Genomic DNA, 24183 nt, shown 5'->3' on the forward strand with positions numbered 1-24183 from the left:
CGGTTCGTCTTAACCCAGTCGATGAACACGATAGACAGGCTTTTTTCCCCTATTGCCTATTTAGGTAGACGGTCTGACGTCACCTCGTTTTAGGGTTTTAGTTAACGTACTTCAAAATTGTCAGTCACGGGTCAATAATGTACGGATATTAGAAGCATGTCTATATAATACGTTTAATAACAAACCATCTAACTACTTCGGTAAACATATGAATTACCTGTTGCACAACGTTCGGCGCAGGTGTTGGTAACTAGTTCGCTGTACACCTGCGCCAAACGTTGTGCAACAGGTAAGCCTGTCTATCATGTTATTTATTGGGTTAAGACGAACCGTCACTCCAAAACTAGCGGACCAATGGAGACTCATTGTTTACGCCCTTCACGGATAATAATGCCAAAACTCGCAATCGAAAAGACTGGCAGTGAAAGCAAAGAAACAGACATCGAAAACAAAGATACGAGTAGCGTAACCAAAAGGTAGTACATGCAGGCAAGAGCGTAGGCAAAATGTATTCAATATAATTGGTTGCTGGGAAAGTTTAACCGAAAACGATTTTTGCATTCGTTTTCAAATATATATATATTTTTTATCATTTGTCATAGAGTTTTGCTCTCGCTTTAAAATTATTTGCTTACAAGTTTTGGGGTTTTGCTTTTGATGTCTTTGTTTACAATTCTATACATTTTGCTTTCAATTGTTTTGTTTTTCATTTCAACATCCATTATTTCACCCGTCCTCGAAAATATAATGTTTACATTCTCAACTTAAATGTTTCATGTTCACGAGTTATTTTATTTTGAACTCAATACATGTGGCGTGAAATTGACCCCATACAGTTGCACATCTGAATGCATTGAACCGAAATGTGTCTCCCCCATTTAACCCAACCTCTGAATCAGAGAGGTGCGAGGGGCTGCCTTAATCGACATCTAGTCATCGGCACTTACGAAAAAAGATTGCAGTCAGTGTGCAGTACTGCGTCCAAAATAACAGCTTATTTTTTTTTTACAGCAGAAATGTTGCAGTGTAATTGCAGTTAGAATGCTGTATAACTACAGTTCAGTTATTCTGCAACCAAAATACCATAGTGAACTGCAGTTTCTACACTTTCAAAACCGCAATCATTTTTTGTAAGGGGGAGCAGTTGTTGGGGGTTAATTGCCTTGCTCAAGGGCAGAACAGCAGATTTTCCCACCTTGCCGGCTCGAGGATTCAAACCAACAACCTTTTGGGGTACTGGAACAACCCGCTTAACAGCTAGGCTACCTGGATTTTTCAATCAATCACCTGTATAATGATTCTTATTTGAATAGGTCAGTGTTGCCCCTGGATAATGCATTATTCATTTTTGAAAATTTAAATGTACACCCTTTTTCTCCCCAATTTCGTGGTATCCAATTGCGATCCAATTACGATTTTGTCTCATCGCTGTAACTCCCCAACAGGCCCGGGAGAGGCGAAGGTCGAGTCATGCATCCTCCGAAACATGACCTGCCAAACCGCGCTTTTTAACACCCGCCCGCTTAACCAGGAAGCCACCCGCACCAATGTGTCGGAGGAAACACTGTTCAACTGACGACCGAAGTCAGCCTATAGGCTCCCGGCCCGCCACAAGGAGTTGCTAGAGTGGGATGAGGCAAGTAAAGCCCCCCCCGGGCCAAACTCTCTCCCGACCCGGACGACACTGGGGCAATTGTGCGCCACCCTATGGGATTCCCGATCGAACCCGGGTCTGTAGTGACGCCTCAAGCCCCTGGATACTGCTTTTATCAATCCTAACCATCTCAGGTCTATGATTACAGGAGTACACAATAGGCATATTCTTCATCACATCCTTATGGGCCTTGGCCACTCCAGAGCCATGTATTTAGAATATCTAAATACATGGCTCTGGGCCWCACTATAACCTTAAASGCAGCATATACTAARACAATMTRCTRTACACTAATTGTTAACACTCACACTTTGTGTCCATCTCACCAGATTACACAGCTTCTCTCAGTTGCACCTKACTGRMGGCATAATTTCAGSTTCTGAGGGACAACWACGACAYYGTCCTCACAGCCAAGAACCAGCTCTGGATCCAAAATGATGCTTTGACTTCAACTCAAGCTGAGCTACAGAAAATGAACAGCTATGTGGCTGTGGTTAAGGACCAACTTGAGAGAGACTACATGTAACTTGTCGCAACCAAGGACCAGTCAGAGAGGCAACACAGAGATCATGCTGCTTCTCATAACCAATTAGAAAGAGAGTATGAAGGCCTACTGACATCCAACAACCAATTGCAAAAAAACTACATAGACCTGACGGCATCTAAAAACCAACTACAGAGAGAGATAAAAGATCTCACATGAACCAGGGAACGGTCACAGAGACAACACCTGAACGTCAGTGCAGCTTAACGCCTCGATCACACCGACAGCGTCATTGCATTTTGGTACACCAGAAGTACATTCATTTCCAATGGAATGCTGCGTTTGCCTTCCAGCATTGCAGAGGCAGTTGCAGTGCGTTCTGTGTGGTGCATACGTTTGATTTATCAAACTGTATGCCTAGACTGCTCGACAGAAATGGTAGCAGAAGGTAAATGTTGAACTTTTGTTGCAAACATATCCAGATGATGCTGCGTACCATTTTGCGCAAAGACGCTGTTGGTGTGATCAAGAAGTTATGACCAGTTGAGGTGAGAGCATGTGAGGGTCGCAGAGACTAAAAACCAACTTCAGTTAGATCTCATAAGTCTCTTTGAAACTGAGGCGATTTTGAACAGAGACTTTGTTGTCACGGTGAGGGAAAGAAATTCCCTTCAGAAGATGCCTACAGAGCTGGTCAACTTCCTGCCTGTGAACCGACACTGTCCACTCAGAGACCAGATCACCCAAGGTCAGCAGTGTTTTGATTTATCTGTCCTTCTACATCTATATGCACTATATACTGCGTGTTTGTTTGTGTGTGTATGCGTGTTTCTGTATGTTTGTGCATGTGTGTGTGCAACGTGCATGAATGTGTTCTTATGTGTGTGTGTGTTTGTGTATATTCGCCTCACACACCTTGTCTTAAGAGCTGGAAGATTTTATCCTCCAGGTGTTACTTCTTCTCCACTGAGAGGAGGAGCTGGAGCAGCGGTCGGGTCGACTGTGTTCAACAGGGCGGAGACCTGGTGGTCATTGACATTCCAGAGGAACAGGTGAGAGACATTGTGTTGGAGATGCGCAGAGGTGGGTTAGATCTATAGTGCAAGGTGGTTGGGCCCCAAGACAATCTTTACTCTGGTATTAATACAGGATATAATACGCATAGATTATGGCCATTGGATGTATAGAAAATCAATGTATCTCTGGACTCCCCCAGGTAGAAAGAGCCCAGTGCTGTGAATGTGAGGGGAGACAGTGTGTGCCTTCACCCTCAGAGAGACCAACCCTTCTCGGAGCTGTAGAAGAGACCTGCAGCATCATGTCCGGATGGATCTGTGAGAGCCCAGCGCTCATATAGTCAGCATTGCCATATAGACACACACATACATAGAGCACATTTATATGTAGCCTTAAAATCCTCCAATAAAATAGCATTAATACACGATAGGGCTGGATTTCTTGTGGCAATAGCATAGCGGTGCTGTTCATAGTACAAGGTGAAAACAACATGTACATGAGAGGATATTTATTAGATATTCTGGGAAAAATGATCTGATAGGTCACTATAATGTTTTGAATCTGCAATACTGCCTCATTCACGTTCTTCATGTATAAAATGACTAGGCCTGACTACAGCATCATCTTAGTCTCCTCGCCAACACGTCCTAAAAAAGTAAGTGCAGTGATTGGTTACTGCTTGTTGTTGTTCTACTGCCAGCTCTGCGTGCGAGACTAGGCGTATTCATTAGTTGATTCAGTTGCAAAACGTTTTGTCTGTTGATGAACGTTTTGCAACGAAAACGAGAGTTTCTATTGGACACATTTAGTCAGGTCCCTCCCCGCTTCGTTCCGTTTCTGTTCCATTTTTTCTGTTTGCTTCCGTTTGGTTCCTAGAGTAAACGGTTTCCGTTTTGCAACAGACAAAACGTTTTAGAACCGAATCTGACTAATGAATACACCCCAGCTGTGTTGACAACACTGACCATCGTCGAACAACGAAGGCGAGTTTCACAAAATAACACATTATTTAGCTTGTTGCAACGATTAACAATATTATATTGATAATGAATTTCCGCCTTTTTAGTCTTTACATGTATTTGAACGTCTTGATTCATCTTCATGGTATAGTCAGCTGTTGTTGTTGCTAGCTAGCGATAATTTCGTAGCTAGCTAGCTAGCTACCCAAATGGTTCCTCCAGCTGCAACTAATTATTTTGATGTTTCCATCTAGCTTTCTATCAAATCGAGACAAATGTAGCAATGTATGAGGGACGGTTTTCAAGGGCTGTCAATCTAAATGTAAAGTGCTTTTTTTTTTTTTTTTTCAGCAGTGGAACGTCTGTTACGTAACGTATTTTTTTTTTTTTTTTTTCAGCAGTGGAACGTCTGTTACGTAACGTAATTTGTTGCACTGTCAACACCGTTTGTACTTGCAAGGTATGGTGGCTCGGCGAGATTTCGAGCTCTCCAACGTAGTCACAAGGAAAACGAAGTAGCTTTGTATTTCACATCTCCACATCACTTATTCATCTCCACATCACTTATTATTAGACAGCTGCTTTCGTTTTAAAGCCTGTAACAGTGCATGCCAATATCTTATGGTCCATTCGCGTTGTGGCTGCTGGCTGGCTTGTTATTTCATAACCTGATAAACCTAGCCAGTCCTGTTGTTTAGTTTGACATTTTGAGTCGTTACTTCATTGCTGCCCACATTGTCTAATTCACTTCATTCTTATCACATAGAAACGTCTGGCCAAGGTGCATTGGGAAAGGATAGCCAGATAGCTTGTTAACAATGGCAACCATGCGTCGTCCAAGGTACTCTCTCCGAGACTCTCTGTACTGGGATGAGACTGAGTGCCTGACGTACTATGGGATGCTCTCTCTACACGAGATGTTTGAAGTTGTCGGTTCTCAACTGACAGAGACAGACGTTGAGGTGCTGTCATTCCTCTTGGATGAGACCTATCCGGCTGGAGGGCACCCCTTGGACCCAGCTGGCTGGACCAGCGAGCCCGGTGAGGAAGACCCTGAGGCCAGTAAAGGAGTCTCCCCCAGCCCAGTGCTCCTGGAGGCCTGGCGGCGGTTACAGCCMAAGGGTCCTGCCTTGGCCTGCCCTACTGCTGCCCGCCACAAGCCCAAGAGTGGTCTAGAACTGCTGCTGGAGCTGGAGAGACGTGGGTACCTCAGTGAGGGTAACCTGGAGCCCCTGTTGCAGCTGCTGCGAGTCYTGACRCGRCAYGACCTCCTGCCTTTGGTGTCCCGCAARAAAAGGAGGACAGGTAAGGGACTGTAACAGAGTGCTGTTCATAACTGGAAGCMMACACGCAGTAATGGAGACAATGTTGTCATAATCACCTGTAGGCCTACTTCTCCCAGTGTGTTRTCTGCCTGTCTGACTACACTCTGCTGTGTCAGTGTCTGACCTTAATCTGCCTCTCAGTATCACCAGAACGTTTCAGAGTGGACTACGGGACAGAGGACAGAAGACAGGTTTGCACATCTGGAYTGACTGACCCCTGTGCACAGACAGAATCACATGAYGAACACRCCACACAGCAATGGAGGGGGGGTAAGCTACACTCCGGTACAATCTGCATGCCTGAACTTGTCTCTTAGAAATGTCAGTAACTGTTTCTGAAATTGTCTGGATTTGCACCAGTTAAACATTGCTGATTGGCTGGTTTTTGTGTCTGTCCAATAGGTGTTGACTCTGCCAGGCCAACGCCCGCCCCCCTACGGAAGAAGAGGGGTAAAGGCCGCCGCTGGACCAGCAAGCCCACCGCCCACAGGAGAAGAGCGGGCATCCCCGAAACGCCTCCCCCACCTATACCTGAGAAAGTGACCTGCGGTAAGACCAGCCTCCATGCCTTTCTCTTTCTCTCTAGTTTCCCTTCCATCTCTCTTTCTCTATTTTCTTTCCATCTCTCTCTTTAACCCACTTGCTCATTCACCACACTCTCTCTTGGTTCCTCTCTTGCCATTATACATGTGTCTGAGTCTCTCTCTCTGGCTTACATCCATTTTCTATTTCACTTCTAATGAGAAGCTGTAAGCACCATCACCCCAACAGCCCTTAATAACAGTGATGATACTAAAAATCTCTGCCATATCAGAATGTCCCAGGCACCACCTTGTCTCACCAGTAAGTTTAAACTTAAAATGTCCATATCAAGCAACCTTAAATCCAGCCAGTGCCGTGTTCATGTCCTCACATAAGATAACGACTTCAGTTTGCTCCCTCTGCTCAGCCTATACCCTGACCATAAGCTGACCGTCCCACCCTTGCTGGTTTGAGAATGGTTTGCATGGGCCTCCTGGGAGATCAATACTACCCTGCAGGCATGTTGGACTGAGTGGGCTGTGCTGTAACGATACTGTGAGAGCAGAGCATGTGTGAATGAGTGACCGCTCATCAGTAAATACAACCCATACTGACTGGCTGTGTTTGACCTGACTTAACCCCTCAACCTGGTCATCATATGCTCTCTGTGGTGGTGAAACTGTCTCACACTCAAACATCACCAGGGTTTCAGACAGCATTTTACACACTCCCGGGGTCTTTGATTGTGTGCTCCCTGCCACACTAACATCCTCACAATGGAGGGATTCTGTAGACGTCCACACAAGGATAGTCTGCTTGCACGCCCAAGCAAAAAACAACAACCTGAAACTGAATGAAATGAAATCAATCTGGTCTGTTGTTTTGTGATGACCGTAGCACAGAGTGGAATTGGGTTGGCTCGCCTACAACTCCCATCTATCAAATATACTAGGCCTATGTCAGCCATTGTCTTTACCATTACCCACTAGTGTCTCAAACTAAATAAGCATCCAGCCTTATTACTTGCCTTTTACCTATCCTGGCCATTCAGATAAAGGGGAGGAAACAATAGAAGGAAGCCTCTTTAGGCTATTGAGATGCACCCTGAGAGGAATTCACACACCCAATGCACAGCTGTGTGAGTCAGCGTTTCTGTCTGAGCTCCACACAGCACAGCAGGCTTAGTGTAGTAGTGGGACATGGCATTTCAATGTGGCATTCAACCTTAAACTCACAAGCGTGTTATGTTTCAATGGGACATTTCGGCGTCAACCCACAAGCTCRTTAAACRGARCAATTTAGTCTGTTCTGTGCAGACCAAAATAATGTTAAGCTGCCTTGCTCTTTTGTGACAATACTTGTGGGAAAAATGTATGCTTTAGACCTACATACCATAGCTGCCACACATGGTTGGAATGCTGCCTCGTAATCACTAGCCTGTGGTCCAGACTGAGGCCCAGGGGAAGGACAGTTAGTGTAGAAGACAGTAAACCACCTGTCTTTCACTTTATACGTCTGCTATACGCTTGTCTGCCGAGCTTGTCTTTCTTCTTCATATAGCATAACTACTAGCCTGGTCCCAGATTTGCTTGTGCGATCATGCCACTCCTTGTCACTCATTTTGCATGACAAGGAGTGGAATGATATCTCAAACAGACTGGTATCCAGGCTACATAACTACTGCTGGTGTTCCAAAAAGAGAGATTCCTATCCCTTTCTCCATTTTTCTTTCCCTTCTCTCACTTTTCATCTCCCCCGACATATCTCCCTCTCTCTCTCTTACCCAGTTTTTTTCAGCTCCTGTTCTTAAGAACCCTGCCTGGTAGGTCTCCTGTCTCTTATGTTGGTAGTACTGTCTGTCTTCTTCTATCCCTAACACAAAGTTTAGAGAAAGTCCCGCTGAATTTCTGAATGTGTACTGAACATATAAGTTGAATTGATAGCCTCACACTTGCTGACATCTTCCCAGACCAGGGTCCGGTTTCCCAAAAGCATCTTAAAGCTAGGTTTGTTAGAACCTTCGTGGGCATTATTAAATCTCAGACCTGTTTCCCAAAACCATCGTTATTAACGTTACACTTGTAATCTAACGCCTGTCTCAGACCACTCATAGAACAGCTAAGTGGTTCGTTAGATGCTTTTCTTTTGCCCTCCCGCGTCACTTTATACACAGAAGAGCTCCGCTAAACAGAATCGCATGGCTCTGTGACCACTGATAACTTCAGAAAAAAGTTGACAACAAATACAAGTTGGCAATGTCTTCGCAATTGATACAAACAAGCAGCGTATAAAAAATGCTTGAAATTAAAACAGATGTGTACATTACAATATAAAAACAGTAGGCTAAATGGCTATTTGAATCATTTATTGAGTTCTATTTTGCTACTGTACTTGTAGGCTACAGTCTGTAATTTGTCTGTATTTATTTCATGCTGTGCAGCCTAATGTGTGCAATAATGTGCCATATCTTGATTTAGTGCATTATTACAGGGTAAGGATTAGAATCAGCCTCCTAAATATTGGAAGCCATAGGTGATAAGCTTCTAGGAGCTGATCCGTCTTCAGTATTGTGGAATAATTTGGATGTTAAGGTAAGATTTGAATGGAGAAAGCTGATCCGAGAGCAGTGTTGCCTGTCTTTCGATCCTATCAGTATCGACACAAGCCTCAACGACGCGCTTAGCGACCATTCTCTCTGCATGGTGTTTTGGGAAACACATGTTACATCTTTGGCCGTTATAGGAAAGATGCATCGTTAAAACACTAGTAAGCCTAAGTTCAATCGCTATCATGAAACCGGGCCCAGATCAATAGGCCCTTGGCCCTTCCAGTTCTGTTGCTGTACCTACCCTACCTGACAGCCAACTAACCCCTCGTACTGTGGCTATCCCAGACACAGCCACTCCCACAGCCTGACACGTACTGATGAATGATACTGCTTATTTATCAACATGATTTGATTTKAACAACTTTTCGCAATCCATGAAGTCTCTTCTTTAGGGAGACAAAGATGTTTATGATTTTACACTGGCTTCGTAGTGCTCAAACATAACACTGCAACCCTTTCAAATGTGCCATTTTGTCCCCGTCGATCAGAACAGCCTTCTCTAAATCAACTGCACTAAGTGCCCTGTGATCAAACCCAAAACAATCTACCGAGGGATATCTGCCCCTTGCCCTCTGCAGTAGCCTTGCCCTCACAGTCCCAGCCATGTACCATACACAGTGTTGTTGCTTTGCCTCTGAACATGTTGCTGTCTTGACTCCGCATTTGATCCCCACCAGGTTGACTCAGGATTGTGACTCAGATCGAGTAACCTAGAGAGCGGACCTAGAGAGCGGAGAGAAAGGCTGGACAAAAAAAAAAGTCTGGTCTGGCCTTTCACTCTGTCCGTACGATCTGCAGTGTGTGCTCACCTCAGTCGCTCGCTCTCTCGTCAGTCTGGCCCGATGCCCAAGGTAAAGAGGCCCTCCCCCTCAGAACGAGGGGGGGCTGCCACTATGCTCTGTGTTCAATGCCTGTGTATTATTCTAGCTATCCTGTTCCTCCTTACCCCATTCAGAAAAAAACAGTATGCTCTCCACAAAGTGTTCTGGAATGTTCCATGATATTTTTTTTTTGTGTCTATTACTCTAAAGAGGGGTGTTGGCCTCAGTGTTTCACAGAACTGACCAAAGTGTCCTCGGAAATATGCGTAGAATATTCCAGAAGTTTCTTAATCACCGTAATGCAACCTTGAACCTGACCCCTCTTCTGAATACCATGCTCTGACTCTCCAAATAACTCAAAGCTCAAACTGACCTGAACATTTTTTCTTAAAGGGGTAGTTCACTTCAAAGCCAAAGTTTGACAGATGTTTTCCTCAAAAGTGATAACTGAGTGCATATTCCACACTGTCTAGTCTGGTGTATATCCCACTACATGCATAACGAAAACATCTGATTAACTTTAGTTTTGGGTAAACTACTCTTCTAAAGCAGCYATCAAAATGGAGCCTTTTAACTGAGTCCCAATGGTTCTTGTGGCATCAACTTCAGTAGATACCTCTGGTCAGTGATCACAAATACGTTTCTCAGAATTCAAACAACAATTGATTTCTGGTTTACTAAAACAAAAAGAGACCAAACCCATTCTGGAATCTCAATTAAAAAATGTCAAACTGGTCTCAGAGATCCATTGATCTCAGTCCTCTTGTCAGTCTGAACTCGAATTCTATCCTTTTATATGAACATAAAATGGCCGCCGACAGCTTCTCTGGAACCTTTGCTCGAGCAGTTCTGAGGAAAATGACCCAACAGTGTTGTGTTAAGGGCTGTGTAACCGCATGCTGTATCTCATCTCTGACCCCTGAATGAGCTCCCAGTGTGGGGAGCAGAGATAGATGGGACAGTCCAGTCCAATGCTGCCTCACAGCATTCAGACCAAACCCATTACTACCTCTACTATCTTACCAGTCAGTTTGTTTTCACATAATCAGTTCCTTTTCTCAGTTCAAGCGTTTCAGTTACAGTATTTCACTTATTTGTGGTTACAATTTCTTATGCCAAACTGTAACCTACGATTAGAAGCGACGTAAAACTGTCCACGTAAGCCGTAATGTTAAACAGTGGACTTGGAGGCATCAAAAACAATTCAAACTCCAAGTGATTGCCTTTGAACCAGTGTTAAGCTTGCCTGCTTGATCTTGAGAAACAACCAAATTGACAGATATCCAATCCAACTGTGCTTGTCTCTTTCTCTCTCTTTCTCTCCTTTCTCTATGTTCGCAGTTCAAAACAGACCGACTCGTGTGTCAGGAAAAAACATCCTCTCACACACACTGAGAGGGAGAGAACGAACACTAAACGCTCAAACCACACAAACCAAAAAAAGAAAGAGAGCTTTGGTCAAAGGGGAATAGAGAGAGGTCTATCTACCTGTCTCTCTCTATCCCRACCTCTCTCCCTCCCTCCCTCTCTTGGTCTGTCGTTCAGCAGAAAAACGGATCGATAAAGAGTTGAAGCTCTTCGCACCAAGTGACTCCTCGTAAATGGGTACTTTTCTGTGGGGTGAATGGAGAATCTAACCAACTCCTTGTTTTAAAGGGAGAAAATGAAAGTTGTSCCTCCTAATGTTCTGTCTAAATGGATCTATCTGTCTCTGATGAAGCGTAAAGTAYTCTGTAACCTTAACAAAATCAYTATGTWCCCATTGTTTTTAAGGGCCTTCCTTTCCTGGTGCTCTCAGCAAGTCCATTTTTCACAAGTAGGTAGGAAGGAGCAGTCATTTAGAAGTATGGGGACATTGTGTAGTAGGTGTTGATGTCACAGTTCCCACACAGTATGTGACCCATGTCGCTAGACTTGTACATTGCAAAAGTGCACAATTGTTACAKTTTTACTCAGTTTATTATTTATCTGAMATGTTTTACCATATCGACAATTGACAGGGGTWTTATGCAGTCCTGGTAACTTTCAGATGTTATTAGTTTGAAGCTGACTTTCAGTTTCCTCTCAGAGCAGTACTGTGCCTTGTCAGCTGCACATCCTGTTTTAGCTGATTTGACACCCTGCTGGCAGGGAGAGATAAATGTATCCCCTAAAGCAGGGCTTCCCAAACTGGGTCCTGGGGCCCCCCCTGGGTGCACATTTAGGTATCTGCCCTAGCACTACACAGCTGATTCAAATAATCAACTAATCATCAAGTTTTGATTATTTGTATCAGCTGTATAGTGCTTGGTCAAAAACCAAAACGTGCACCCCTTAGGGTCCCCTGGATCGAGTTTGGAAATACTGCCTTAGGAACAAACCATGTATTTTCTGATACGAAATGCCCTCAAATTGACAATGTATTTCCTGAAAGGGTCCATGATTTTACATGCAGAACCATCTCCCCAGAGTAACAATGGGGAGATGTTGGTGAGACATTGGAGTAGTGATGAGGGAAGGCAAACCGTCAACTATTTTTCACAACATGTCAGATTATAGGGCTGTGTGCATTTAGTCTTATTTTCGGRACTGTATGCGTCTTACTGTTCTCTATCAACCTCATTGACAAATGTCCTAAGAGCTGCTGTATCAATAGAGACAGAAATGTTCCTTGTACCATAACTTTGCCTCCTGGAAGAAAAAGAAAAAAATTCCAAACACCTTCTGTATCCGATTTCTTTGTGTGCAAACTAACAGTTGAACTTCATGGAATATGATCATGATTATCATATTTGGCCTAATGTGACATATTTTAGCTATCTACAAATCTACTTGCAGTTCAGATACATTTTTGTTACACTGTGTTGTACATCAGAGCATGCTTTCAATGTTGGCAGTAAATGTAGGAGATCTGTCTAACCTGAGGATGTCTTTTTAATTTTAGGCAAGTCAGTTAAGAACAAATTCTTATTTCCATTGACGGCCTAGGAACAGTGGGTTAACTGCCTTGTTCAGGGGCAGAACAACAGATTTTTACCTTGTCAGCTCGGAGATTTAATCTTGCAACCTTCCAGTTAACTAGTCCAACGCTCTAACCACTAGGCTACCTGCCGTCTAACCTCCCCGATGGTCCACGTATGTGTTTGTATAGCCTCCTCATTACAACCTTATAAAGCAAAGAAAGAAGGATCCAGTGTTTGGTTTTCTCTCTTACAAATGTTAAGAAATTCATAATCAATTCAACATTTGCATTTCTAATGTTGGCATTTTCCAAAGCTGCCCCCTCCAGAGGCTGTCCCCCATGGCCCTGAACAATAATGTGGATGGAGACAAAGAACTCAAATTAATCACATATTCTAAGGCACAGTCATGTCCCTGGTTCATTTGGTACAACATTCCAGTTTAAATTGATTCTATTTCTAGTGTCCTCGTTAGAGGAAGCAACTATTTGTCAGTTTCTCCTTTACCCAAACCTGGCTCAGTGTCTTCAGAGACCAAGGTATGTTTAGGTACCCAGTTCCTTGTGTATGGTACTACTACCCCCCCCCCCCATCCTTTCCTTTCTGCCCTTTCCGTTCCATATTCCTTGTCTCTCACACTTAAAAAAAAATCCAGTTCTACTCTTTATCGTTCCTCCATTTTYTGTTACATGAAGTTGGGGAGGGCAAGGTGGGTGGGGTAAATCCAGATACACAGTTTGACAAAYKATCCTCCATGTTGGCRACAAACATTCTTTGACAAGAATATTCTAATTTGAATATTTTTTCTTGTAAAGCTTGGTGCTAACATGTTGCCGTGAAACTAATGTATCTCAAACAAAGTTTGCCAATCTATGCACATCTCTGGTGGGGTGGGGTAGTGTGGGACTGGRAAGGTTTGGATTTTTTGTTGCAGCRAAGTCGGAAGGCCGCTGGTTCTGCTGGGCGCTTGGTGAATAATGGCAGTAGAGGAGGATGAGACAGAGGTCTGCTTGCCTTTGCTCAGTACAGTATGTATCTCCTGACCCWTCTMACTGTGCTGTTGCTGCATGACCGCTAATTCTCCTGTTTCTGAAACAGAACAAAMACATGTCACTGAAAGGTTGCTATCCATCCCAAGGGCTGTTTACAGTGTTARAGAGTGACCTAACAAAATCCTACAACCCTCACAACAAGTAGCATTTTATTTATGCCTGTTTTGTGCCACCTATAACTCATTATTACTGTAAGTACAGTGTAACAAGCTTTGTAATTACTCAGAGAAATGGTTTACATAGTTATAGGTCTAGCTTTCAGTGCGTAGAGGTTTTGTGTAGATTACAGTGCCTGGCTGAAATCTCCTGGGCGAATAATGATGGGGGGTGGACTATTAGAACTGCACAGAGTGGTGTGGTGGTGTTTTTCCCTGATGAATATGCTTGTTATCCATCCTCTGATTTCACTCTACTACTACAACAACAGCTCTTGGTAGTGGGTGTTGTGAAAAATAGATCTGGTTAGTCATACAGTAAATCCTCAGTGATGCTCTTCTTGACCCGACCAGGTCATATTTCTTCCCACTGTCAGGTTAGTGATGGTAGACGGCCTGGTTGGTATTACATTCACCTCTGTGCTCCACAGCTGTCTTCAGTTCTGCCTTGCCTGTATCACTCTTAAAGACAGACTTTTGTTATCAACTGTAGTTAATGACACAGCAGTGTCCTACACCAAATCAAATCCAAGTTTATTTGTCACATGTACCAAATACAACAAGTGTAGACTTTACCGTGAAATGCTTACTAACAAAACCGTAACCAACAGTGCAGTTCAAGAAGAGTTAAGAAAATCTAATACCAGTAAGTATTTCTATGTGTTATCCTACACTAATCACTAGTTTAATGTCAGATACAGTCCTGTTGAATGTAGTATGCTCCCCTTAAATATTCTTTACTTTGGCACTTGTCTATCAACCCTCCCATAGCCTGTTCTTGACAATTTTTGGGATAATATTCTGTGATTACGGCTTTATTTGAAAAGTTGTCTTATCATTTTATTTTGTGTTTTTGTCTCTATCTCTCTCTTCCCTTTGTTCTGACTCAATGATCCCACCCTCCTTCTCATATTTGATTTTCACTCTCACGTGTACTTGATATATCTCACCCCGCTCAATCTCCTGCTTCTACAATTTCCCTCTGTCCCTTTTTGAATATGTTTCACCTCTTTGCACCCTAAAATCACCTCTCCTGTCCCTCCTCTACATCTACCCCTCTTCTCTCCTCCCCTACACCTTCCCCTCCACCACTCTCCCTCCCTCTTCTACCCATTCCTCTTCTCTCTCTCTGTCCCCTTTCCTCCCTTCACTCTTCCCCTACCTCCATCCATCTCCTCACCCTCACCCTCCCCCTCCCTACAGACATTCGTCTGCGTGTGCGAGCAGAATACTGGGAGCATGAGTCGGCTCTGCGCGGCGGCGTCTCCTCGGACAAGCAGCAGCCCCTGGAGCGGCAGTTTGAGCTGTTCAGTCGTGCCACCTCCGTGCTGCGCGCCCGCGACCTGGGCTCCATCATCTGCGACATCAAGTTCTCAGAGCTGGACAACCTGGAGGCCTTCTGGGGGGACTATCTGAGTGGAGCGCTGCTAGAGGCCCTGAAGGGGGTGTTCATCACAGACTCTCTGCGGAGGGCGGCGGGGAGAGAGGGGGTTCGGCTGCTGATCAGTGTGGACCAGGATGACTACGAGGAGGGTCGCAGACTGCTGCTGGATGCACAGGAACAACAGGCCGGCTGCTGGGGACGAAACAGGTGAGCCTCATTGCTCTCTCCATTCTGGTTCTGTTATACTGTGTTAGTAAGCTGGTTTCTTAAAGTACTTATCTGTTATGTGGTATGTACTGGGGCCATGCTGACCACTACAGGGGGTGGGGGGGTCATAGATATGGACTTGACTGGTGGTCATGAATTGGAATAGCTATGTACTGCCACCAATAACCACTAGATGGCAAACTTTGCCCACAGGCATCAGAGCCATATACACTACCTGGTCTCACGTTGTCATACTTCCTAGACCCAACCTGAGAAAGCTGGTTATGGACGTTCGGCTCTGACAGACAGACAGACAGACAGCTGTGCGAGGTTGTGTTAATAATTTTCGGCTCACGACAGTTCACACAACAGTTCTAGAATCCTCAGAGACAATGAATAATAGTTGTAATTCTAACCACCGTCCTCCACTATGTTCCCTCTGCAGGTCATGAGCCCAAGGATAGAGGAATGAAAAGGAGAATAAAATATGAAAAGGAACATTTTTATTTTTTTTCTCCTTTTTAAGTCTCTCATGCTGAGAACAGAGAATACAGCCACTCCTAGGTCAGGGGAATAGTCCCCAGGGAAAACAGCCAAACTTGAAGTGAAGGCAAACTGGACTAAAAGACTTGACACGCTGTTCTGTTTGGAATTGATAACACAAGTTGCGCTGAGCCTAGATGCCCTCAGGGCACTGAGGAAGAGACTGCCTTTGTTACACACACACACACATACATACATACATACACAGAGACAAACTAAACTTCCACTGTAACACACACACAAACTACCACTGTATCAAACATACACGCTCTGTAAAATCATCCACATGATGAACCATCAGCGCTGCCTGTAAGACTCATTGAAGCCTAGAGACATTTCTTGCTAACAGTGACAGCCCAGATACCAACTAGACTGTGCGCTAATGCTGAGAATTTCTGGTTATGTTTGAGGAGCGTGTGAGATGCCCTGCAAGGCGAAATTCACCCATCTAAATATTAGTTTGCGTTTCCATTGAAATGTATGATTTTGAAAAGATGAGCGAGACTGCAGCTCTCAGACACTGAGGGAGAGATGATGGGGAAATGAGATTATGTTTTGACCTTTTGGGAGAGAATTAGAAATAGATGTCGAAGTGAAGACTACCTGAGGACAGTGTAGTGGACAAATCGCTGGTCCTTCGAGAACTCCAGTCCACACACACACACACACACACACACACACACACACACACACACACACACACACCATGATCACAAGCCACTGGTAGTCCCATCACTGTGCCATGCTAACCCAGGGCCTGATAGCTGTGGTCAGTGGCCATCTCATCTCAGATGCCAGGAGATGATGGGAGTGATTACCTCTCAACCTCAGCCAACCATGGAGAACTCATCACATCACCACAAGTTGTTGAACAGCAGCTGGGATAACACACACTAGGCTGTKCTCACCCCGGCTTCCAGCAAGGCCACTGCCTTTCCCATTGGAACTGGAGCACAGGACAGTGCTTCAGTCAATAAAACTGATGTGGAGGAGATCAAAATCAGAAGGATACATCCTAGTTCCACTCAGCCCTGCCTTGTAGGCCCCACTAGTGGCTCACAGAGCGCTGTCTGTCTCTAGTCTAGTCACCCTGGTGGAACTAATGCCTGAACTCCTCTGAGTGGGATCAATAACCCCTTCTGTCTCTCCACCGCCACCATGGGAGGAGAAGGAGTAAGGGGAAAGAGAGGAGAGGTAGGAGAAGGGGGAAGAGGGAGAGGGGGGAAGGATCCCCACCTCCATCCCGCCTTTCAGCTCCTGGACAGCCGCCTCATCCTCTGCAGGATAAGTCTCCTGATGCAACCAGGCTGCCTGGTCTGCTACAGCACTGTGTCTGGTTCACACAGCCCTATGTGACCAGGGATGGAGGCACTCAGGAAAACCTTAGTAGTGTTTTGCTTTTTCTGTGTTTTGGGATATGGATTCGTTAGTGTAGCTTTGTATTGTTCATAAGAGAAAATAACAAAAATACTGTGTGTTCTAGTTCATTAACTTAGGGTGAACTTTTGTTTAAGTAGCTGGATATTTTATTTAGGCACTGCAAAAGTGCTGTATATTAGTTTAATATATTAGTGGAAAGTTGGAATTATTTCAAATAAAAATAAATGATTTATCAAAGGTTTATTGCATCTATGATGTAACCGTGTCTTCAGAACATATTCACACCCCTTGACTTTTTCCATATTTTGTTGTTACAGCCTGAATTTTAAATATATTAAATTGAGATGTGTCACTGGCCTACACACAATATCCCATAATGTCCAAGTGGGATAATGTTTTTACAAATGTATTACAAATTAAAAGCGGAAATGTCCAAAAGTATTCAACCCCTTTATTATGGCAGACCTAAATAAGTTCAGGAGTTAAACAATAAAAAAGAATTATGCAATTTAACATGACCTTTGAATGACTAGCTCATCTCTGCACCACACACATACAATTCATTATCTGTAAGGTCCCTCAGTCGAGCAGAGATTCAACCACAAAGACCAGGGAGGTTTTCCAATAGGTAGATGGGTAAAAAAAAAAAAAAAAAGCAGACATTGAATATCCCTTTGAGCATGATGAAGTTATTAATTTCACTTTGGACGGTGTATCAATACACCCAGTAACTACAAAGATACGTGTCCTTCCTAACTCAGTTGCCAGAGAGGAAAGAAACTGCTCAGGCATTTCACCATGAGGCCAATGGTGACATTAAAACAGTTACATAGTTTAATTGTTGTGATAGGAGAACTGGGGATTGATCAACAACATTGTAGTTACTCCACAATACTAACCTAAATTACAGAGTGTAAAGAAGGAAGCCTGTACAGAATACTAATATTCCAAAACATGCATCCTGTTTGCAATAAGGCACTAAAGTAAAAATGGCAACAAAATTAACTTTGTCCTGAATACAAAGCTTTATGTTTGGGGAAAATCCAACACATCACAGAGTACCACTTATCATATTTTCAAGCATGGTGGTGGCTGCATCATGTTATGGGTATGCTTTTTATCAGGAAGAACTAGCAAGTTTTTACTTATAAAAATAAACTGAATAGAGCGAAGCACATGCAAAATGATAGAGGAAAACCTGGTTCGGTCTGCTTTCCAACAGACACTGGGAGACAAATTCACCTTTCAGCAGGACAATAACTTTAAACACAAGGCCAAATATACACTGGAGTTGCTTACCAAGACGACATTGAATGATCCCGAGTGGCCTAGTTAGTTTTAACTTAAATCAGCTTGAACATCTATGGCAAGATTGAAATGGCTGTCTAGCAATGATCAACAATCAACCTAACAGAGCTTGAAGAACTTTTTAAAGAATAATGTGCAAATATTGTACAATCCACATGTGCAAAGCTCTTAGACTTACCATGAAAGTCTCACAGCTGTAATCACTGCCAAAGGTGATTCTAACATGTATTGACTCAGGGGTGTGAATACTTATATACATTTATTTAACCAGGCAAGTCAGTTAAGAACAACATTTTCACTTCCTCATTATGAGGCATTGTGTGTAGATGGGTGAGAAAAATGTATTTAATACGTTTTGAATTCAGGCTGTAACAACAAAATGTGGAATAAGTCAAGGAGTATGAATACTTAAGGCACTGTGCATGGTTGTTTTTTTGGTTCATCTGTCTTTGTAAGTAGCATTGAAAGATACTGTTTGGACCACTGTTAGTTGTAAGAACAAGAACTGTAAAGTAATGTACAAAGTGCACACATTTGAAAGAGGCATATTTGCTTTTTAACAATGTATTTAATATGTCAACTTAAACAACATGAAAAGGGCTTTGAAGAAAATGTAGCAAACTTTCAACTTCCTTTTTTTGCAAAAACACCCAGAAAGGAAATATTTCTTATTTAATGCATGTATGCCTGAATTCTACTAAAACCATATGAACTAGGAACTGAAAGTGGGATTTTTTGACCACAAACCACTAACATCTCATGCTGAGGCTCCAGACCCACATATTTGACAACATTTAAGAAAACAGACTGAACATGACTTCATCGTTCCACTTGTGAGTCTTGTGCCAGGCCCTGAAGCAGTTTCTGCCGGGTATGAGACAGAGGGCCACCTGACAGGCCTCACACTGCCAGATGGTCTTCATCCACTCGTTCTCCTGTTTACACCACACACAGGCCTTCCTGCCCTGGGTGGCCCTCTGCGACCGACAGACAGACAAGGGGTTGTTCAGCGGGACAGGGCAGCACCTCGCCCTCTTCTTCATCTTCCTCTCAGGGGGGGTGGGAACGGCCGCACCACTGCACCTGGCCCTCTTCCTGTTCTTCTTCCTCATCTTCTTCCTCTCAGGGGATGTGGAAAAGGCTTCACCACTAGATGGGGATGTGGCTACACCTGACTTCAAGGTAGGGCTTGTCGCTACCTTAGATCTCAAGGTAAATGTAGTTACACCTATCTCACAGGTAGGGGGTGTGGCTGTAGGTGGCCTACGTCTAATCTCCACTAGGTTAGGGGTCCAGGGGCTGGGAGGACATCTGGATCTCTTCACTTGCTGAGTGGCAGGTGGGCCAGGGATTATTTTCTTCTTCTTTGACTTCCTGGTGTCTGGAGGTTCAGAGAGAGGGGCTGGCTCCAACTTCCTGAAGTAGAACATGATAGAACAGACACAAATTAAACAGAAATCTTAGAACAGAAAACAATGTGGACAATAGAATCTGAAAATAAGAAATGGAGATTCAACTGACTACATAATAGTGTGACTATAATATGAGAACTAGAGAGTGACCTGGTCCTCTTCAGTCTCTTTGTGGCAGGTGGACCTGGGATCTCCATTTCCGCTGACTTCATGCTCTCTGGTGGCTCAGAGAGAAGGCCTGGGGCTGGCTCAGAGAGGCCTGGGGCTGGCTCCAACTTTCTGAGGTAGAAGTGACACAAAAGAAAATCTTAGAACAGAAAACAATATTGACAATGTGGAATTAGAAATTGGGATTCAACTAACTAATGGTGTGAATATAGTATGAAATAACTATGACTAAAGTGTAACCTGACCTGGTCCTCTTCAGTCGCGTTGTGGCAGGTGGGTTGAAGATTCCTGCCTTCTGCTGGGGCTCGCTGGTCTCTGCTGGCTCAGAGAGAGGTACTGGGCCTGGCTCAGAGAGAGGGATTGGCTCTGGCTCAGAGAGAGGGTCTGGGTCTGGCTCAGACATCCTGAAGGAGGTGGTCAAATGCGCAGTCACACTCACAAATCATGAATTGTTCATTTAATTGAATCGTGTAACTCTGTTACTCACAGGGTTGGGAAAAGGCACCTTCTCTTTGGGATGGTATTGGGGCTAAAACAATGGAAATGGGTTTAGATGCATGTCAGGTGTGTTAATTCGATTTTTTATAACAAAAAATGAGAACTGAGCATTTAGAATGTTTGAGACTTGCCTACTGGTGTCAGTTGGGCCATCATGAAACTTCTCTGCATCCTGTGTGACAGGTGGTCTGGGGAAAGTCGTCTTCTTCTTTGACATCCTGGTCTCTGGTGGTTCTCTGGTGGAGTCAGACACAGGGACCGGAGCTGCGTCCTCTTCCCTGAGAGAGGACATGTATTACAAGAACTGAGTTAAAGGTAGACTCAGCGATATGATGTAGATACAGAAAGTAAACAGCATAGTACGTCAATTTCTACAACAACTAAGCGTTGAAGTGCAAGGCTCAACTTCTTCTGCTGTTTTGGCCCCCTGGCTACCACGCTGTAACAGTGTGAAGCAAACCTGTGCACATGTGCAGATACTGTGTGTGACTGTGTGAGAGCGTGAAGCCAAGTGCTCTGCTGGTCAGCTACTGCATAGCAACCTAGCGGTGCCAAATCCCCTGGTCTGACTTAGAAAGTCTATATAAAGTATGATAGCTAGAATGGCCAAACATTTTTTTTTTTTTTTTAAACAGCTGGTTTTGCCTCTAAAATGTGTTTACTATGATCAAGTTCGATCCCACAGTGAATTATTTTAAAATTCGCTACAAATCGATATATGAAATTAAATACGGATCCATTTTGACTACTAGTCCTCACACATGACCATGTTTAAATAAATAAACAATATTTAACTAGGCAAGTCAGTAAAGAACAAATTCTTATTTACAATGACGGCCTACCCCAGCCAAACCTGGACAACGCTGTGCCAATTGTGCGCCACCCTATGGGACTCCCAATCACGGCCGGTTGTGACACAGCCTGGATTCAAACCAGGGTGTCTGTAGTGACGCCTCTAGCACTGAAATGCAGTGCATTAGACCGCTGAACCAATCGGGAGCCCGACACAGACCAGACCAATGCACTGACACAGACTAATCACAGGCCGGCAGGCTACGAAGAGGCGTGCGCCCTCATGCACGCTCTTTGCACGTGTCTCTCAGGCAGGATGAAAATGACTACATCGAACATTATCCTTTGCTGATTTTGGCCACTTTCTCGATGATCCTTAGCAATGTTGGTGCCATTCAGCCCAATGGGGCGGCAGGTAGCCTAGTGGTTAGAGTGTTGGGCCAGTAACTGAAAGGTTGCTGGATTGAATCCCTGAGTTGACAAGGTAAAAATATGTCCTTCTGCCCCTGAACAAGGCAGTTAACCCACTGTTCCCTGGTAGGCCGTCATTGTAAATAAGAATTTGTTCATAACTGACTTGCCTAGTTAAATAAAGGTTACATATAGGCAGGTCATGACTAGAAGGGATCCAGCTTCTGACAAATTAACATCAGATTTGACTTCGTAGCAGGTTAGGAAAAATTACAAAGCAGGTTAGGATAATTAATATCTGGTTAGGATAATATGGTTAAAGTAAGGTTAGGAAAATGGTTAGAGTTATCTAAAATCCAAAAAGATTCAACTTTTGATGTTAATTTGACAAAAGCTGGATACCATCTTGTCTTGACCCATTCAGCAATATGGGGCGTTTCAAATTCAAATATTTCCGACTTCATGAGCCATCGGGATTTTTCCATAGGGATACGAGGATGACGTCGGTGCGATCTAATGGTTTTAATGTCTATGGGGAGGAAAGTCTTGCATCTGGCTCATCTCAATATCTGTGGTGCTGCTTGTGGCAACGTCATTTCGCTGAGTCTACCTTTTATATAGAAAACAGTACAGTACAGGCACGTGTAGCCTATTAATTCACATTTACTCACAGGTCAAGAGGTGGGAAAAGCCAAAGACACCTTTTCAGTCGTCTGGTGACTTTTGGACTAAAACAAAGTAAATAGATTTAGATACATGTGTAGAGTATACCTAAATGTGAAGGTCTTTAATCGTAACTAATTTAGTTAAAACAGAAACTCTTTAGTGTCAAGGCATCCACTGTTTGATGAGATATCGTCAGAGGATCCAGAGCGCCTGTGTCCAAACGTCTTCTTAAATAGCAGATGTGCTTAAAACATGAATGTTGGTTGCAATTTCCTACAAACTCGGCATTTTCTAAATTCTAATTTCATACCCAACCTTTAACTGAAATGGAAGTGTTGCTCTTTTATTTAATCAGTTCTGGGCATGCTTGGTCCGAGCCGAGTCGCATGCAAATTGGAGCTAACAGGTTTACAATGCATAAAAAAGGATAAGCTAAACATAAATGTATATGTATATTTCATAACTCACCTCTTGAACTTATTCTGGACATTATGCTTGGTCTGTCTACTCTGGTCCTCGCTTTTCATCTCCAGAAAGGACGTGGGCTTTTTCAGCCCCCGCTCACAATAGTTGGGGTCTAGGTTTTCGACTGGTTCCAGCAGGAATAATATCCGATGTCCAACAACGATACAATTAATCCGCGCGCTGACTCACTGATGTTGGTAAATTAGTTCCACGGCGTTTCTAATGTTCAACATAGGCTAATATCTAAAGTTAGAAAGACTAAAATAATATTGCAGTATTCTTAACTCAATGTACTGAAATCTTTATTATGCACAGTTCAAATATAAACAACCTAGGTTCAAATATAAACTACCCATCATTCCAGGTGGGCCTGTGGTCATTGTGCGAGCGACTAGTGAATTTGAAAAGGTAGGAAGATCCATCCATTTTGTGTGTAAACTTACTGTACAAAAAATATGTGGTGTAAATTTGGTTACATATAAATAGAGACCCAAAGCTCCGCATTTTGCCTAAAACCACCTTTCTATGGGCCTGTTCCAAAGTAGCATTTAGTTGTGCAACTATATGCTATTATAATGTGAAGCTACGAAAATAGCCTAGACTACCATATTAACATATATTCTGGCAATTTGGGTAACAGGTAGGCTATGTTGTGTGTGTTCTGCAGCGGTGAAAACATAATTCATTATTTTCCTGTTCTCCATTCCCGCCATGACGGTAAAAGTCTTAGAACCGTGAAACACATTATTACGTGTTTCGCGGTTCACAGTTATGATGACTACCTTGTTTTAGTGTGGATCACAACGTTGATGTAACAATGTTATGGGTAATAATGTTGCGTTCTGATCACGACCACCCTTAATAAAGCCTAGGAATTTTCAAATGTCTCCATAGTTTGATCAGCAGACATGGAGAACAGCAAGGGGGACCAACCCCCAGAGAAAAATCTGACTGGGCCTTCACTGCCTTTCTAAGAGGCGGTATTATTCGATGGCCAGCCAGACTGCCAGAGGTATCCCTTGATGAACCGAGGGATGTTTGGAGGCCTGTCCTTCTCAACACAAAGCCAGGAACCAGGGACACCCAGGCTCATGCGCACCAACTCTGACTTCTGCAGAGAACTGAAGGGTCAACTGAAAGGCTGCTTTGATGGTCCAGCTCTGAGCAGTGACTTCCTTAATGAAGACCCTGTCTCTCTAAAAAACTATTTTTTCAAAGAGTTAGGGGATCTAGGCCTGGAGAACTCTGGGGCAACATGTTCAACCACGGAGGAGCCTCAGCCTGCTGTGACCAACACCATGCTCCTGGAGACCAACACCCCTGAGCCTGGCTCTCCAAGCCAACCGCCAACTGTCTTCCCTGTGGACCTGGCCGCTGAGACTGCCCCTTCCCTTCAGGAGCTCTTCCAGCCAC

The 24183-nt window shown here is 43.7% G+C and overlaps 2 protein-coding genes across 4 annotated transcripts; one reads left to right on the forward strand and one right to left on the reverse strand.

Moving 5' to 3' along the window:
- Positions 1-414: 414 nt before the first annotated feature.
- Positions 415-17563, forward strand: dedd1 (death effector domain-containing 1). Of its 2 annotated transcripts, XR_011476536.1 has the most exons (11): positions 415-476; positions 1984-2886; positions 3088-3190; positions 3355-4138; positions 4513-4574; positions 4881-5419; positions 5581-5709; positions 5842-5988; positions 14740-15127; positions 15341-15457; positions 15573-17563. XR_011476536.1 is itself a non-coding variant. In XM_070440133.1 (10 exons), exons 6-10 carry the CDS (start codon positions 4933-4935, stop codon positions 15577-15579), a joined length of 1158 nt encoding a protein of 385 aa, XP_070296234.1. In that variant the 5' UTR covers positions 418-476; positions 1984-2886; positions 3088-3190; positions 3355-4138; positions 4513-4574; positions 4881-4932; the 3' UTR covers positions 15580-17563. The 2 variants fall into 2 exon arrangements, 1 of the variants encoding a protein (XP_070296234.1); XM_070440133.1 differs by lacking the exon at positions 15341-15457 and having other exon boundaries at positions 418-476.
- A 1343-nt stretch (positions 17564-18906) lies between these two features.
- On the reverse strand, positions 18907-23006 carry LOC112073404 (proteoglycan 4-like). 2 transcript variants are annotated; one of them, XM_024140702.1, is made up of 7 exons: positions 22774-23006; positions 22311-22367; positions 20568-20714; positions 20426-20467; positions 20184-20342; positions 19921-20049; positions 18907-19774 (listed from the first exon to the last, which is right to left on the reverse strand). In XM_024140702.1, exons 1-7 carry the CDS (start codon positions 22830-22832, stop codon positions 19153-19155), a joined length of 1215 nt encoding a protein of 404 aa, XP_023996470.1. In that variant the 5' UTR covers positions 22833-23006; the 3' UTR covers positions 18907-19152. The 2 variants fall into 2 exon arrangements, with proteins under 2 accessions (XP_023996470.1, XP_023996471.1); XM_024140703.1 differs by lacking the exon at positions 22311-22367.
- Positions 23007-24183: the final 1177 nt, after the last annotated feature.

The sequence above is a fragment of the Salvelinus sp. IW2-2015 genome, unplaced genomic scaffold (genome assembly GCF_002910315.2).
Source record: "Salvelinus sp. IW2-2015 unplaced genomic scaffold, ASM291031v2 Un_scaffold2251, whole genome shotgun sequence".
In the NCBI taxonomy this organism is placed as follows: Eukaryota; Metazoa; Chordata; class Actinopteri; order Salmoniformes; family Salmonidae; genus Salvelinus; species Salvelinus sp. IW2-2015.

Bases quoted from the DNA above. Each gene is read 5' to 3' on its own strand.
- LOC112073404 (XM_024140702.1), bottom strand. From the start codon at position 22,832: ATGAAAAGCGAGGACCAGAGTAGACAGACCAAGCATAATGTCCAGAAT. The intron at 20,468-20,567 runs GCAAGTCTCAAA...CCATTGTTTTAG, and splicing joins GGCCCAACTGACACCAGTAG to CCCCAATACCATCCCAAAGA. The intron at 20,343-20,425 runs GTGAGTAACAGA...CACCTCCTTCAG, and splicing joins AGGTGCCTTTTCCCAACCCT to GATGTCTGAGCCAGACCCAG.